Source organism: Macrobrachium nipponense, chromosome 4 (assembly GCF_015104395.2).
Source record: "Macrobrachium nipponense isolate FS-2020 chromosome 4, ASM1510439v2, whole genome shotgun sequence".
Lineage (NCBI taxonomy): Eukaryota > Metazoa > Arthropoda > Malacostraca > Decapoda > Palaemonidae > Macrobrachium > Macrobrachium nipponense.
In genome coordinates, this window is record NC_061100.1 from 67,534,958 (window position 1) to 67,547,368 (window position 12,411).

At 42.3% G+C, this 12,411-nt stretch overlaps 1 protein-coding gene across 1 annotated transcript in view; it reads left to right on the plus strand.

The window, feature by feature from the left end:
* LOC135211388 (zinc finger protein ZFP2-like) overlaps nt 1-12,411 on the plus strand; it is a 53,828-nt gene that overhangs the window by 40,230 nt on the left and 1,187 nt on the right. The window contains exons 3-4 of the mRNA XM_064244700.1: nt 2,504-2,555; nt 10,635-12,409. Of these exons, the coding sequence (XP_064100770.1) occupies nt 11,153-12,409 (1,257 nt within the window). The 5' untranslated portion in view covers nt 2,504-2,555; nt 10,635-11,152. The remainder of the gene's footprint in view (nt 1-2,503; nt 2,556-10,634; nt 12,410-12,411) is intronic.

Consider the following 12,411-nt stretch of genomic DNA (forward strand, 5'->3'; position numbering starts at 1 on the left):
AAACAGGCCAACCGGATTCAGTTCCACACGTCCATGACGTCCGAGCAGTGGCTACCTCTATTAATTCCTTTCACAATATGAATTTTGAAGACCTGAAGAAATATACGGGTTGGAAATCTTCAGCAGTTTTAAGCGCCACTATCTCAAGAATCTAGAGGCCCTTGAATTCAAAGCAGTTGCTGCAGGGAGCATAGTCTTCCCTGATTGATGAACCTGGTCGAATCCTTTCCTTAGGCTGTCACCTTTTTCCTTAAATACTCTCTCCTTCCTGCCTGCCTCGCTCGTATTCCCCACTGAACCTCTCTCCTCCGGGTCGAGAGGGTTTGTTTGTCATCTGGCCACTGGATCATGTATACATAATGTTGAGGCCATAATTGTTTTATGGACCTATCTGTACATACCCTAGTTTTCTGCTCTGGATACCATTCTTGAGTGTATTATATTGTCATATTGTTACTAGTTCTAAGTCATAGTTGAAGTCCTATTGTAATTAGCAAATAAGTAAATTTATTTTTTAAATGAACCTTAGGTTTCATTAACTCCTCCTTTATACTCTGGTTTGGTATCTGGTAAGCTTGGATGGAAGTTGCTCTGATACGTTTTTTCACCGGCGAACACAGGTTGAACCCAGAAAAGGGATTTTGACAAAGGAAAAATCTATTTCTGGGGGAAGACCTGTATCGCCCGGTGAACCCATCCCTTCTAATTAAATTTCCCACCCTTAACCAATCCAAGCTAGGGTGTATAATCCATGAATGCTAGATGGCGCGCGAGTCGGGTAGTAGTAGTAGTAGTGGAAGCGAGGAGGGAGGAGTAGCCGTTGCAACGGCTCTCTCCAAGAGAGGGATTTTGGAAAGGAATCCTCTAATTGGCAGAAGACCTGTGAATAGTGGCTTCCACTCGCCCTTATACTTTATATCGACGCCCCTTGGGCTGCTCGTGCTGGAGGTAGTAACCTCAGTATACCATGCTAGCTTTTTTCTTTCTGTATATTTAGAATCTATTTATACTTAGAAAAGTGAGCTACAGGGACTTTTCACCGGGCGACACAGGTCTTCCCCAGAAATAGATTTTTTCCTTTGTCAAAATCCCTTTTATGGTTAAGAATTATGGTGCTGTTGTAATTAAGTGTGACTATGACATGGACATGGTATTGATTTCACATGCTGGGCTCTTGTTATATAATAAAAAGAAAGGAACGCAGATAATTAGAAGCAAGAATTTTAATCCCCCATATAAAAAATTCAAGAAAACTATTAAACAATTTTGCATTCTGGTCATATTTCCAATTGAAGACATCTTGGATTTTGCCTTAACATAGTTCTTAAAGATGAAAATTCTCTCTCTCTCTCTCTCTCTCTCTCTCTCTCTCTCTCTCTCTCTCTCTCTCTCTCTCTCTCTCTCTCTCCCTCATCATGATGATTCTCTCTCCTTCTCTTGTATGCTCATAATTGTCTAGTACCCCTTTGCAACACCAAAGGAAGACATGGGATGGTATTATGATTTCATCGTTTCTTTCCCTTATTTTTCTGGCTCAAACATTGACAGCCCTAACAGCCTTTAAAAGGAAAAAAATATTTTATGCTGACGCGTCTATATTTAGCTTTGTCATACAGTATCAGTTTCTTCTGCTTCATTGTCTTTTCTACCTTCGGAACCTTTTACCTGATGTGTCAGATAATTTTTTGCAAATAACAGGACTACAGATTGCTTTCTCTGGAGAGCAAGAATCCTTTTAAGTTGCTGGTAGTTAACTTAATGACTTTATGATGCAACCAGAGGCACTTGGGTAGCTCTAGACTTCACTATAAAAGTACGGTGAATCTCTAATTAGGCAGACTTTGAAGTTAAGAAAGTATTTTTTTTTCCATTTTCTTTAACTGTAGAGGTGTATAGTGTAGAAAATCCCTTAATTCAGACAGTAAATCTGTTGAATCTTTCTCTATCTGGACTGACTTTGGAACTGGAGTTGTCTTCAAGTGCCTATTAACCAAAAAAGTAGAAAATTAATAGAAGTTTCTCATGATATTAGCTTAAAATAACACTGGAAGGGATACTGAATGGTATGATGTGTCGAAATATATTTGAGTGAACATTAAACATTGTTAAGTGTTTAACAATTGACATTTAGAGCAGCAGTTTCAAAATATTGTAATACATATTGGAAAAACACAGTGAGATAATCTAGATAGTGAAGTGTAAACTAAATAAAGCAATACCGGTGATTATGAAAAAAAATCTTGAACCTTATATCTGTAACTAAGACCTTTTTGAGGTCACAATATTGCCACATTACAAACAATCAGTCCCTCCTAATTACTGTGCTTGTGTGGGTGGATCTCGCAGTTTCCCAGAAAGAGTTGCATTATTTTGTGTACATATAGGACAGCATTTCTATTGTTTGGAATCACCAGTTCTTTCTTTTTTTATTTCTCATAGAAAATTTCCTTTATGTATTTTATTTTCTTTCATTTGTATTGTTTATGGATTTTCTTTTCCCCAGATTTGTACTAGAGGTGGAAAACTCCGAATACGTAGACTACTATGGCAACCAGGTAAGGACAATCAGGGTGGGTTGCCTATTGGTACCAAGCCAATGAAAAATTTATTTAGCAGCTTTTTTTTTATTCATAATGGAGAGCTAGTCTTTCTGTGTTTCTAATTTTTTTTTTTTTATGGAGCTACTTTTTCTGTGCATTTTTTTTTTTTTTTTTTTTTTTTTTTTTTTATATAATTGAAGTAAGTTAATTTTGTGTTGTTCAAGTGCCAGCTTGTTATTGAATGTTAGACTAGTTAGCATTTTCTACACTGTTAACTTATTTTGATCTCTGCCAACATTAGGTATTATATGTTTTAGGATTGACTTATTTTGAGACATTAGGCTTTTTGAATAAGTTTTATCCATCATATCTTACTTGTCACTAAGTTTTGATTCCTTTAAATGGAAGTATAGTCTGACATTTTGTTTCATATTCTTTGAAATAAATATTATATTACTTTAGTAATAAAATAAGTTTTTATACATTCAACTTCCCTGCCAGATATATACTTAGCTATAGACTCTGTCATCCCCGACAGAAATTCAAATTTCGTGGCACACGCTACAGGTAGGTCAGGTGATCTACCGCCCTGCCCTGGGTGGCAGGACTAGGAACCATTCCCGTTTTCTAATCAGATTTCTTCTGTCGCCCGGACCATCAACATTGTTTTTGGTTCCTCTTGACTGGATTTTCTTTTTTCATCGACAATTGATCTTGACCGACTTTTGGTGACGTATCTGGATTGTTGGATTGGCATACGCTTTTGTGGACTGTTTTTGTGGACTTGCTTTGGAATTTTCTTAGAATGTCTGACGCCGGAATGGTGATGAGATATTGTGTGAATGTAGGCTGTAAGGTGAGGTTGCCGAAAGCTTCGGTAGATCCTCACACCGTATGTAAAGGTTGCAGAGAGTATGAATGTTCTTTTACTAATACTTGTAAGGAATGTGAGAATTTGAGTGAGAGAGGGTGGAAGAATCTAACTACTTATTTGAAGAAGTTAGAGAGAGAGAGAGTGAGGAAAGCTTCCTCTAGAAGTATGAGTGGTTCTAGATCTAATGAGCTAGTTCCTAGTTTGGGAACTTCTTCCCCTCTTGTAAGAATTGCCACTTCTCCTTCCTTTTCAGCCTCTTCACCTATTGCAGATCCTGCAGATTCGGCAAAAGAACTTGCGGATCTAAAAGCAGCTTTCAAAATCATGGAAAACAAGATGGCTGCTCTGCAAGGTAAGGCTAGTGATTGTACAGTGGACAGTGATATGAGTGTCCCCTGTGTAGTGGAGGGGGCATCTGGTCGGCTCCACAACGCTCCCAGGTCTAGACCTCTTCCAAGCTCCCATGCCCAGAGGAGAAGGAATGTCAAAAACCGTATGGAGGTTGTGGAGATTCCCCACCGATCAGGTGTCCCTTCGGCAGGCTCTGTGACACCCCAGACTGCCAGGGATCGCTATTGCAAAAGCGTCCTGCGTGAGTGTTTCTCGTCGTCGGGATCTTTGTCTCCTAGATGCGATTGGAGGGATTCTGATCGCTCGCGACCATTGAAGAGGAGTTGGAAGGCGCCGACTCTTGACTCGAGCCCGGAACGCTTCCCTGAGGAGTCTCCTTCGGATGTTAAGAGGGCAAAGAGAGCCCTATTGTCACCCGTAGTTGGAGTGGAGCCCATAGACACCTCCCCTCCTCCTTCTCCTCCTCCCGAAGAGGATAAAGATGAGGCTACTAAGAGATTCCTCCTCTCTATGCAAGAGCAGATATCGTCGTTAGTGGGAGTGCTTTCAAAGGAACCTCCTCGAAGGAAAGATACTTCCCTTCCCATCAAGAGGTCCTCTAGACGTATGGAGGTCCCTGCCGCCAGGAGCGAAGCTCCTTCCAGGAGTGAGGCTCTTAACAAGAGCGAGGAGCCAACCAAACGCAAGGCTCCTGCTAGGAGTGAAGAGTCGTTCAGACGCGTGGCACCTTCCAGGAGTGAGGAGTCAATCAGACGGGAGTCAACTAAACGCGTGACTCCTAACAGGAGTGAGGAGTCAACCAAGCGCACGACTCCAACCAGGTTTGAGGAGCCTAACAGGCGTATGGCGCCAGCCAGGAGTGAGGAGTCACCAAGGAGGCAGGGGTCAGGAGCCAGGAGTGAGGAGTCACCCAGGAGGCAGGAGTCAGGAGTCAGGAGGCATGAGTCAGGAGTCAGGAGTCGGAAATCAACCATGAGGCAAGATTCGACTAGACTCGTGTCCGAATTTGGTGGCTCTTCCCCAGACAGAAGCACCTCTTCTTCGGATCGAAGGAGGTCTTGGAAAGACTCTTCCTCCAAACGGGAACGTTCTCCCTCTTCCGATCGAGTTTTAGAAGAGGTGTCAGAAGACGAGCTCCCTACAAATGAGGGTCTGTCTAACTACAAGACTTTAGCCTCCTTATTACTTCAAGAGTATGGAGACTCTCTTAGCCCAGCTGCTCCTCCTTCGCCTCGCTCGCTCTTCTCAAGCACTACAACAGTAAAGTCCTCTGCTTTCCTTAAGATGAAACCAGCAATTTCTATGAAGAAGGCCCTCCAGTCTCTAGATTCATGGATGGGCACGAAGAAAGAGTTGGGCAAAACAGTGTTCTGCATGCCTCCTTCCAAACTCCTTGGAAGGAGAGGTATTTGGTACGGGACAGGAGAAGCTATGGGTCTTTCTCTCCCTGCATCGGCAGACGCAGACTTCTCGAATCTGGTTGATGCCTCCAGACGACACTTTAGGGTCGGCCAGATCGACATGGAGCATTTCGGAGTTGAACCACCTTCTTAAAGGACTATTCATCGTCTTAGAAGTGTTCAATTTCCTAGGCTGGTCTCTCGGAGTACTTGCTAAGAAGTCTCAGGACTCGGAGTTTCTTAAAAACCCAGAAGTTCTCCATAGCGTCCTGGCATGTATGGACAAGGCGATACAAGACGGTTCGGGAGAGGTTTCTTCCCTATTTGGAGCAGGCTTACTAAAGAAGAGATCGGTGTATGGATCCCTTTTGTCTAAGGCTGTTTCTCCTAGTCAGAGAACCGCGTTATTGTTCGCCCCTTTGTCTGATCATCTGTTTCCTTCTCAGTTGGTGAAAGATATATCTCTCTCACTAACTGAGAAGGCTACACAAGACCTCCTTGTGCAGACTACGAAGAAGAGTCGCCCTGTAGTTTCAACGATTAAGAACGACTCTCGTCCTCCTCAGCAGCCCTTTCGTGGAGGTGCAACGGCTCGTCCCCCCTCCAGAAAGAAGAGCTCTGATAAGAGAGGAAGGTCTTCCTTCAGGCCCTTCAAGAAAGGAAAATGACTTGCAAATCTTCCAAACACCAGTAGGCGCCAGACTCCTGAACTTCGCAGGAGCCTGGGCGCGGAGAGGAGCCGACTCTTGGTCGGTTTCGGTTCTAAAGAAGGGATACATCATCCCCTTCGAAGACAGTCCTCCCCTAACCTCTACTCCTCGGGAACTGTCAGCAAGATACAGAGACCCTATAATGAAAGATACGCTCCTTCAAATGGTGGATCAAATGTGGGAAAAGGAGGCCATCGAACTAGTACAGGATCCACTCTCCCCGGGATTTTACAATCGCCTTTTCCTAGTACCAAAGGCTTCGGGGGGGTGGAGACCGGTACTGGACGTAAGCGCGCTGAACCGATTTGTACAAAAGAAGAAATTCCGAATGGAAACGTCCTCCTCGGTGATGTCAGCCCTACGTCCAGGAGATTGGATGGTCTCGCTGGACTTACAAGACGCGTATTTCCACGTCCCCATTCACCACTCGTTGAAGAAATATCTTCGGTTCATGATAGGGGGCAAGATTTTTCAATTCAGGGCTCTGTGTTTCGGCCTGTCTACAGCTCCTCAGGTCTTCACCAACCTGATGGCGAATGTAGCGAAATGGCTTCATCTAGAGGGAATCAACATCTCCCTCTACTTAGACGACTGGCTGATCAGGGCCAAGTCGGAGAGCCAGTGTTTGGAGGACCTGATGATAACACGAAATATGATACAGTCTCTGGGATTACTCGTAAACCTCGAGAAGTCGCAACTGATCCCCAGCCAGAACCTGGTTTATCTGGGGATTCAGATGGATTCTCGGGGTTTTCGGGTATTTCCTTCGCAAGAGAGAATCGCTCGAGGCTTGTCAAGAATCTCGAACTTCTTAGAGAGAGAACACAGTTCAGCGAGGGAATATTTGAGCCTGTTAGGGACTCTGTCCTCGCTAGAAAAGTTCTTCACTCTAGGGAGGCTTCACCTTCGCCCTCTTCAGTTTTTCCTGAAAAAGGTATGGAGTTGGAAGACGGGGCAACTCTCAGACTCTTTTCCGATTCCACAGGAGGTGAAGAATCACTTAAAGTGGTGGATCATTCCTCTAAAGAAGAACGAAGGCGTGTCCCTTGCCCTGCAGAACCCCAACCAAGTGTTATTTTCCGACGCTTCGGAGTCGGGATGGGGAGCAACGCTAGGAGCAAGGGAGGTGTCGGGCACCTGGACAAAGGAACAGGTGTCTTGGCATATCAATTGCAAGGAGCTAGTGGCCATACACCTGGCCTTAAGATTCTTCAAGGAGGTAGTCAGAGGCGGGGTGGTTCAGATAAACTCGGATAACACCACGGCTCTGGCTTACATCCGCAAACAAGGAGGGACTCATTCGTTCTCCCTCTATCAGCTAACAAGAGATCTGTTAACCTGGACAGAGGAAAGAGGTATAACTCTCCTCACAAGATTTGTACAAGGGATACGAAATGTGAGAGCAGACAGGCTAAGCAGGAGGAATCAGGTCCTTCCCACAGAGTGGACTCTGCACGCAGAAGTGTGTCGAAGTCTGTGGTCCCTGTGGGGGAGGCCTCACATAGACCTATTTGCTATGTTCCTCTCCAAAAGGGTAGAGATATTTTGTTCATTAGTAGAAGATCCAAGAGCCTTTGCAATCGACGCGTTTCTCCTAGATTGGTCGGGCCTAGACGCCTACGCCTTTCCCCCATTCAAGATCCTGGGGGAAGTACTCAGGAAATTCGTGGCTTCAAAGGGGACGAGGTTGACCCTCATAGCCCCATTTTGGCCAGCCCAAGAATGGTTCACGGAGGTACTGGAGTGGATAGTGGACTTCCCCAGGTCTCTGCCAAGCAGAACAGATCTACTCAGACAACCCCACTTCGAGAGGTTTCATCACAACCTCCCCGGTCTCGCTCTGACTGCCTTTCGACTGTCGAAAGACTCGTCAGAGCGAGGGGATTTTCTCGCAAAGCTGCAAGCGCTATCGCTAGAGCCCGCAGATCTTCAACGAGACGAGTATACCAATCGAAGTGGGAAGTCTTTAGGAGATGGTGTAGGATGAAGAAGCTGTCCTCCTCCAGTACCTCTGTAACCAACATTGCCGATTTCCTCCTTTTTCTTAGAGAGGAATCGCAACTTTCTGTGTCAACCATCAAGGGATACAGGAGTATGCTGTCATCAGTATTCAGGAATCGAGGGCTGGAGATTGCAGAGAATAAGGATCTCCACGATTTGATTCGGTCTTTCGAGACTTCGAAATCAAGGACTCCGAGAATACCTAGCTGGAATCTGGACGTGGTCCTGAAATTCCTTGCCTCGGACAAATTCGAACCTCTACATCTTGCCTCCTTCCGGGACATTACTAGGAAATGTTTATTCCTATTGTCCCTCGCGACGGCCAAGAGGACGAGCGAATTGCACGCTCTAGACTCTAAAGTGGGGTTTAAAGGAGATGCGGCTATCTGTTCGTTCCAGACATTATTTCTGGCGAAAAATGAGAACCCATCAAAACCTTGGCCCAGGAGCTTTGAGGTAAAAGGCCTATCTAACCTGGTAGGTAGAGAGATAGAAAGGTCTCTCTGCCCGGTTAGAGCTCTTAAATTTTATTTGGAGAAAAAGAAGCAGATGGGAGGTTGTCAACAAGGTCTTTGGTGTGCTGTGAAGAACCCCAAAAGACTCATGTCTAAAAACGCCTTAGCCTTCTTTGTGAGGAGCGTAATTACTGAGGCGCACAAGAATTGCCCGGATGAATCCTTCGGACTTCTAAGAGTTAAAACTCATGAAGTAAGGGTGGTAGCAACGTCGCTAGCGTTTCAAAAGAATATGTCTCAAAGGAATATCATAGAAACTACATATTGGAGATGCAATTCAGTTTTTGCATCTCATTACCTGAAGGATGTAAGGGTGACCTATGAGAAATGCTTCTCTCTCGGTCCATTTGTGTCAGCAGATACAGTACTGGGACTTGGAGCAAAGACTGATCCTTAAAAATCTTTTATCTTAAATGTACATAAACCCTCTTGTCAGATATGTGCTTGGTTTCCTACTAGCAAGTGTGTTGATGTCGCACGGGCGGCTGGTGTCTTTTCTAGTAGGGGACCTGGGGTATATATGGCTAGTAGGGGGGTAAAAATTTTTTTGTTTTGTTTTGTTATAAAGTGTACGTGATTTTATGTTTCGAGTTATTGGTTGTTTGTAGGGAGTTTGGGGATAACTCCTTGCAATCTTTAGAACTAACATGGATGTTAGGATCAGGTGATCGGGATCGGTGTTGTGCTCCTTGAACAAGGTGTATTGTCATGTTAGTGGAATAGCACCCAATGACAAAGGCCTTTAGGCTCTGCCGAGTAAGTGGATAAGACCCCATTGGCAGACCCACAAGAACTCTTAGCCATAGATCAATATCTCGCTGAGGCTCTTGAGGCGAAGCAGACTCCTGGGCAGTAGCCACGAAGTCTTCCGCCTAATCAGGTAGGAACCAAGGTTTATTAATACCTACAACATATGTTGTTTACCTGTCTATTTCAGTAGTTAGCTGTCTCTTACCCACCACCAATGGGTGCTAATCAGCTAAGTATATATCTGGCAGGGAAGTTGAATGTATAAAAATGATATTGTCATGATACAATAAAGTTTTATACATACTTACCTGACAGATATATACTTAGCTATAGACTCCATCGTCCCCGACAGAAATTCAAATGTCGTGGCACACGCTACAGGTAGGTCAGGTGATCTACCGCCCTGCCCTGGGTGGCAGGACTAGGGACCATTCCCGTTTTCTAATCAGATTTCTTCTCTTCCACCTGTCTCCTGCGGGGAGGCTGGGTGGGCCATTAATCGTATATATCTGTCAGGTAAGTATGTATAAAACTTTATTGTATCATGACAATATCATGTTCTGTAGCTTTTGAGAATCAAATTTACATGAATCTTTACTCAAGTTCTGTACAATATTATGAATATAAGATATATCATTTGCAGCCTTAGGTTCCAAAATAAACTTTTCTATAAAGTCCCAGGTCCACTCATCCATGACATTACATACAGATTACCATTACTTGGTATGTATGGAATACATACATGCACATATTCATAAAGATTTTGATGAAAAGTTTATTACATGTTTAGACAAATCCACAAACATGTTATGTTGTGGTTACAGTACTCATGGATTCATCATCTGTAGTAATACCTTTTTGATGTTTGTAAGTCATGGTCCCTGACACTAGTTTTCAATAGCTCTTATGGACTTGTCAATCCTTTGCAAACTGTTTTGAGAAATTCAGTAGCTCTGCCTTCCACTGAAATAGTAGTTCAGGCATATGATGGGGTTACTGTGAAAATACATGTGTATTTGTTTTCTAACTTTGTTGCAGTGCCTCGGTGGCATGGTCAGCTTGGTGTTGGCCTGCCACCTTGGTAGCCACGAGTTCAATTCTCGGGCATTCTATTGAGACATCAGAGATGTGTATTTCTGGTGATAGAAGTTCACTCTTGACGTGGTCGTGAAGTCATGTAAAGCAGTTGGTCCCATTGCTGAATAACCATTGGTTCCATGCAACGTAAAAATACCATAAAAATAAACAATCTAACCTGGTTAATCTCACTGTTGTATGCTCAGTCACATAAATTATGATGGGGTTGGTGAATAGATGCCCAAGGGTTCAGGTAATAGTGTCATTTGTGGGCAAAGAAGTGTGAGCCTTGGGATCACTGCAGACCATAATATTGGCAAAATGTGATGGATGGCTTTAATTGAAAAACAAGTTTAATGCTGTGATAACTTTTGTTTTGAACCTATTTCACATAATCTTGTAATATTGTTTTTCAGGTGTCTCCAGTTGGATAGATGTTGCTCAAAATAAGTTATGCAGCAATACTACAAAAGAGCAGCAGTATTCCTTAATTCAGAAGCGGTCGTATTGAAGCACTTGAGCGTCTGTGACTATTTTCCTGATTATTCTGTTCAACTAGTGAGATATTCTATGGAAGCTTTTCAAATGTTACACAGTGTGTAAACTTTATTTGCATGATTTGATTTTGATATTTATGTGTTATCAAAATATACTGTTACGATTGTAGTGTTAGCATTGCTTAATTTTATTAGATTTATCATATTTATGAGTAATAATTTGTCAAGATTACAGAAGATTTATAGACACTATCCTTGATCAAAGACTATTTAGAATTTTAAATCTACTTATATGGTATCTTCAGTATGATATTAATTTTAACTTTTTAATTATTTAAACATTTTTAACATGAAATAAGTATGAAGAATGGGAAGATTTGTTGTTTTTCGTAATAACATCTAATGGTTACCTCTGTATATACCTAAAATTTTGCAACATGGATTTGTCTAGGAAAACAATTGAAGATAATCCTAATAGGGTTAATGCAGGCCAGGAGTATCCTGTGAATATATATAAGAAGCGGAAAACTTTTCTCTCACATATAAATACATATGAGGAACTTCCATTAAAACAGCAAGAAAGTGTAAGTATAGTTTCTAAACCAGAGTTTGAAAAAGGATGTTCATCTAATGCAGATTGTTTCAGTCAGAGCCATGTTCCTATTACAGAAGATAGCAGAAATGATAACAGAAGAAGTTCTAAGAATACTATAAATAGATCTGGTATTTGGGCAGCAGCTCTGCCCAGTGATACAGAATCAACCCCTTCAGAAAAAGGTGAAAATGATGAAGTGTTAGATCCACTTGATGTTGCTAAAGAAAAGGAAAATCATCAGTGTGTGTTGGTAAATAAAACTGAAAATAAGGGTGATGCTGGAAATATGGAAATTAAATCAAAAGGAAATAATTCTGTTGAAAGTGACGGAGATCTTTCTTTTGATGAAGTCACCAAAGATTTTATTGACTCTTCATCTTCTTCCTCTGAAAAAGACAGTGATGATGGGAATGAATGGTTCACGTGTAAGGGTTGTGAGAAAGTTTTCTTTGCCAGAAAGGCTTACACAAACCATAGACGTAGTTGTAATTTAAATCAGGAACAAAATTGCCCTTTTTGTAAAGAAGTTTTCACAAAGATGAATGAATTGGCAGATCATGTGAAAGCAGTTCACAAGAATGATAAACCATTTTTGTGTGATATCTGTGGAAAAACCTTTCCAAATCCAATAGCTTTGAACAGGCATATGCTATCACACACGAAAGTGAAGTCACACTCTTGTAAAGAGTGTGGTAAGAGTTTTGCTTGTCAGTCGAATTTAAGGTCACATGTTTTAATACATAGTGATGAGAAGCCATTTCAATGTGAAGAATGTGGTAATAAATTCCGTCGTAGCAGTACATTACGTTTTCATAAGAGAACTCACACAAATGAGCGCCCTTACCAATGTGATGTTTGTGGAAAAACTTTCACCCAACCCAGTAGCCTAAAAACACATCAAAAGTTACATTCAGGTGAGAGACCGCATGCCTGTAATGTCTGCAATGAAAAGTTTGCTTTGAAGGCTGCCTTACAGTCACATATGCGGACTCACACCAAAGAAAAACCTTTTAGTTGTGAGCTCTGTCATAAAAGCTTTACTCAGTCCAGTGCATTAAAAATTCATTTAAAGAAACATGAAAATGTCAAGACTTCCAATGC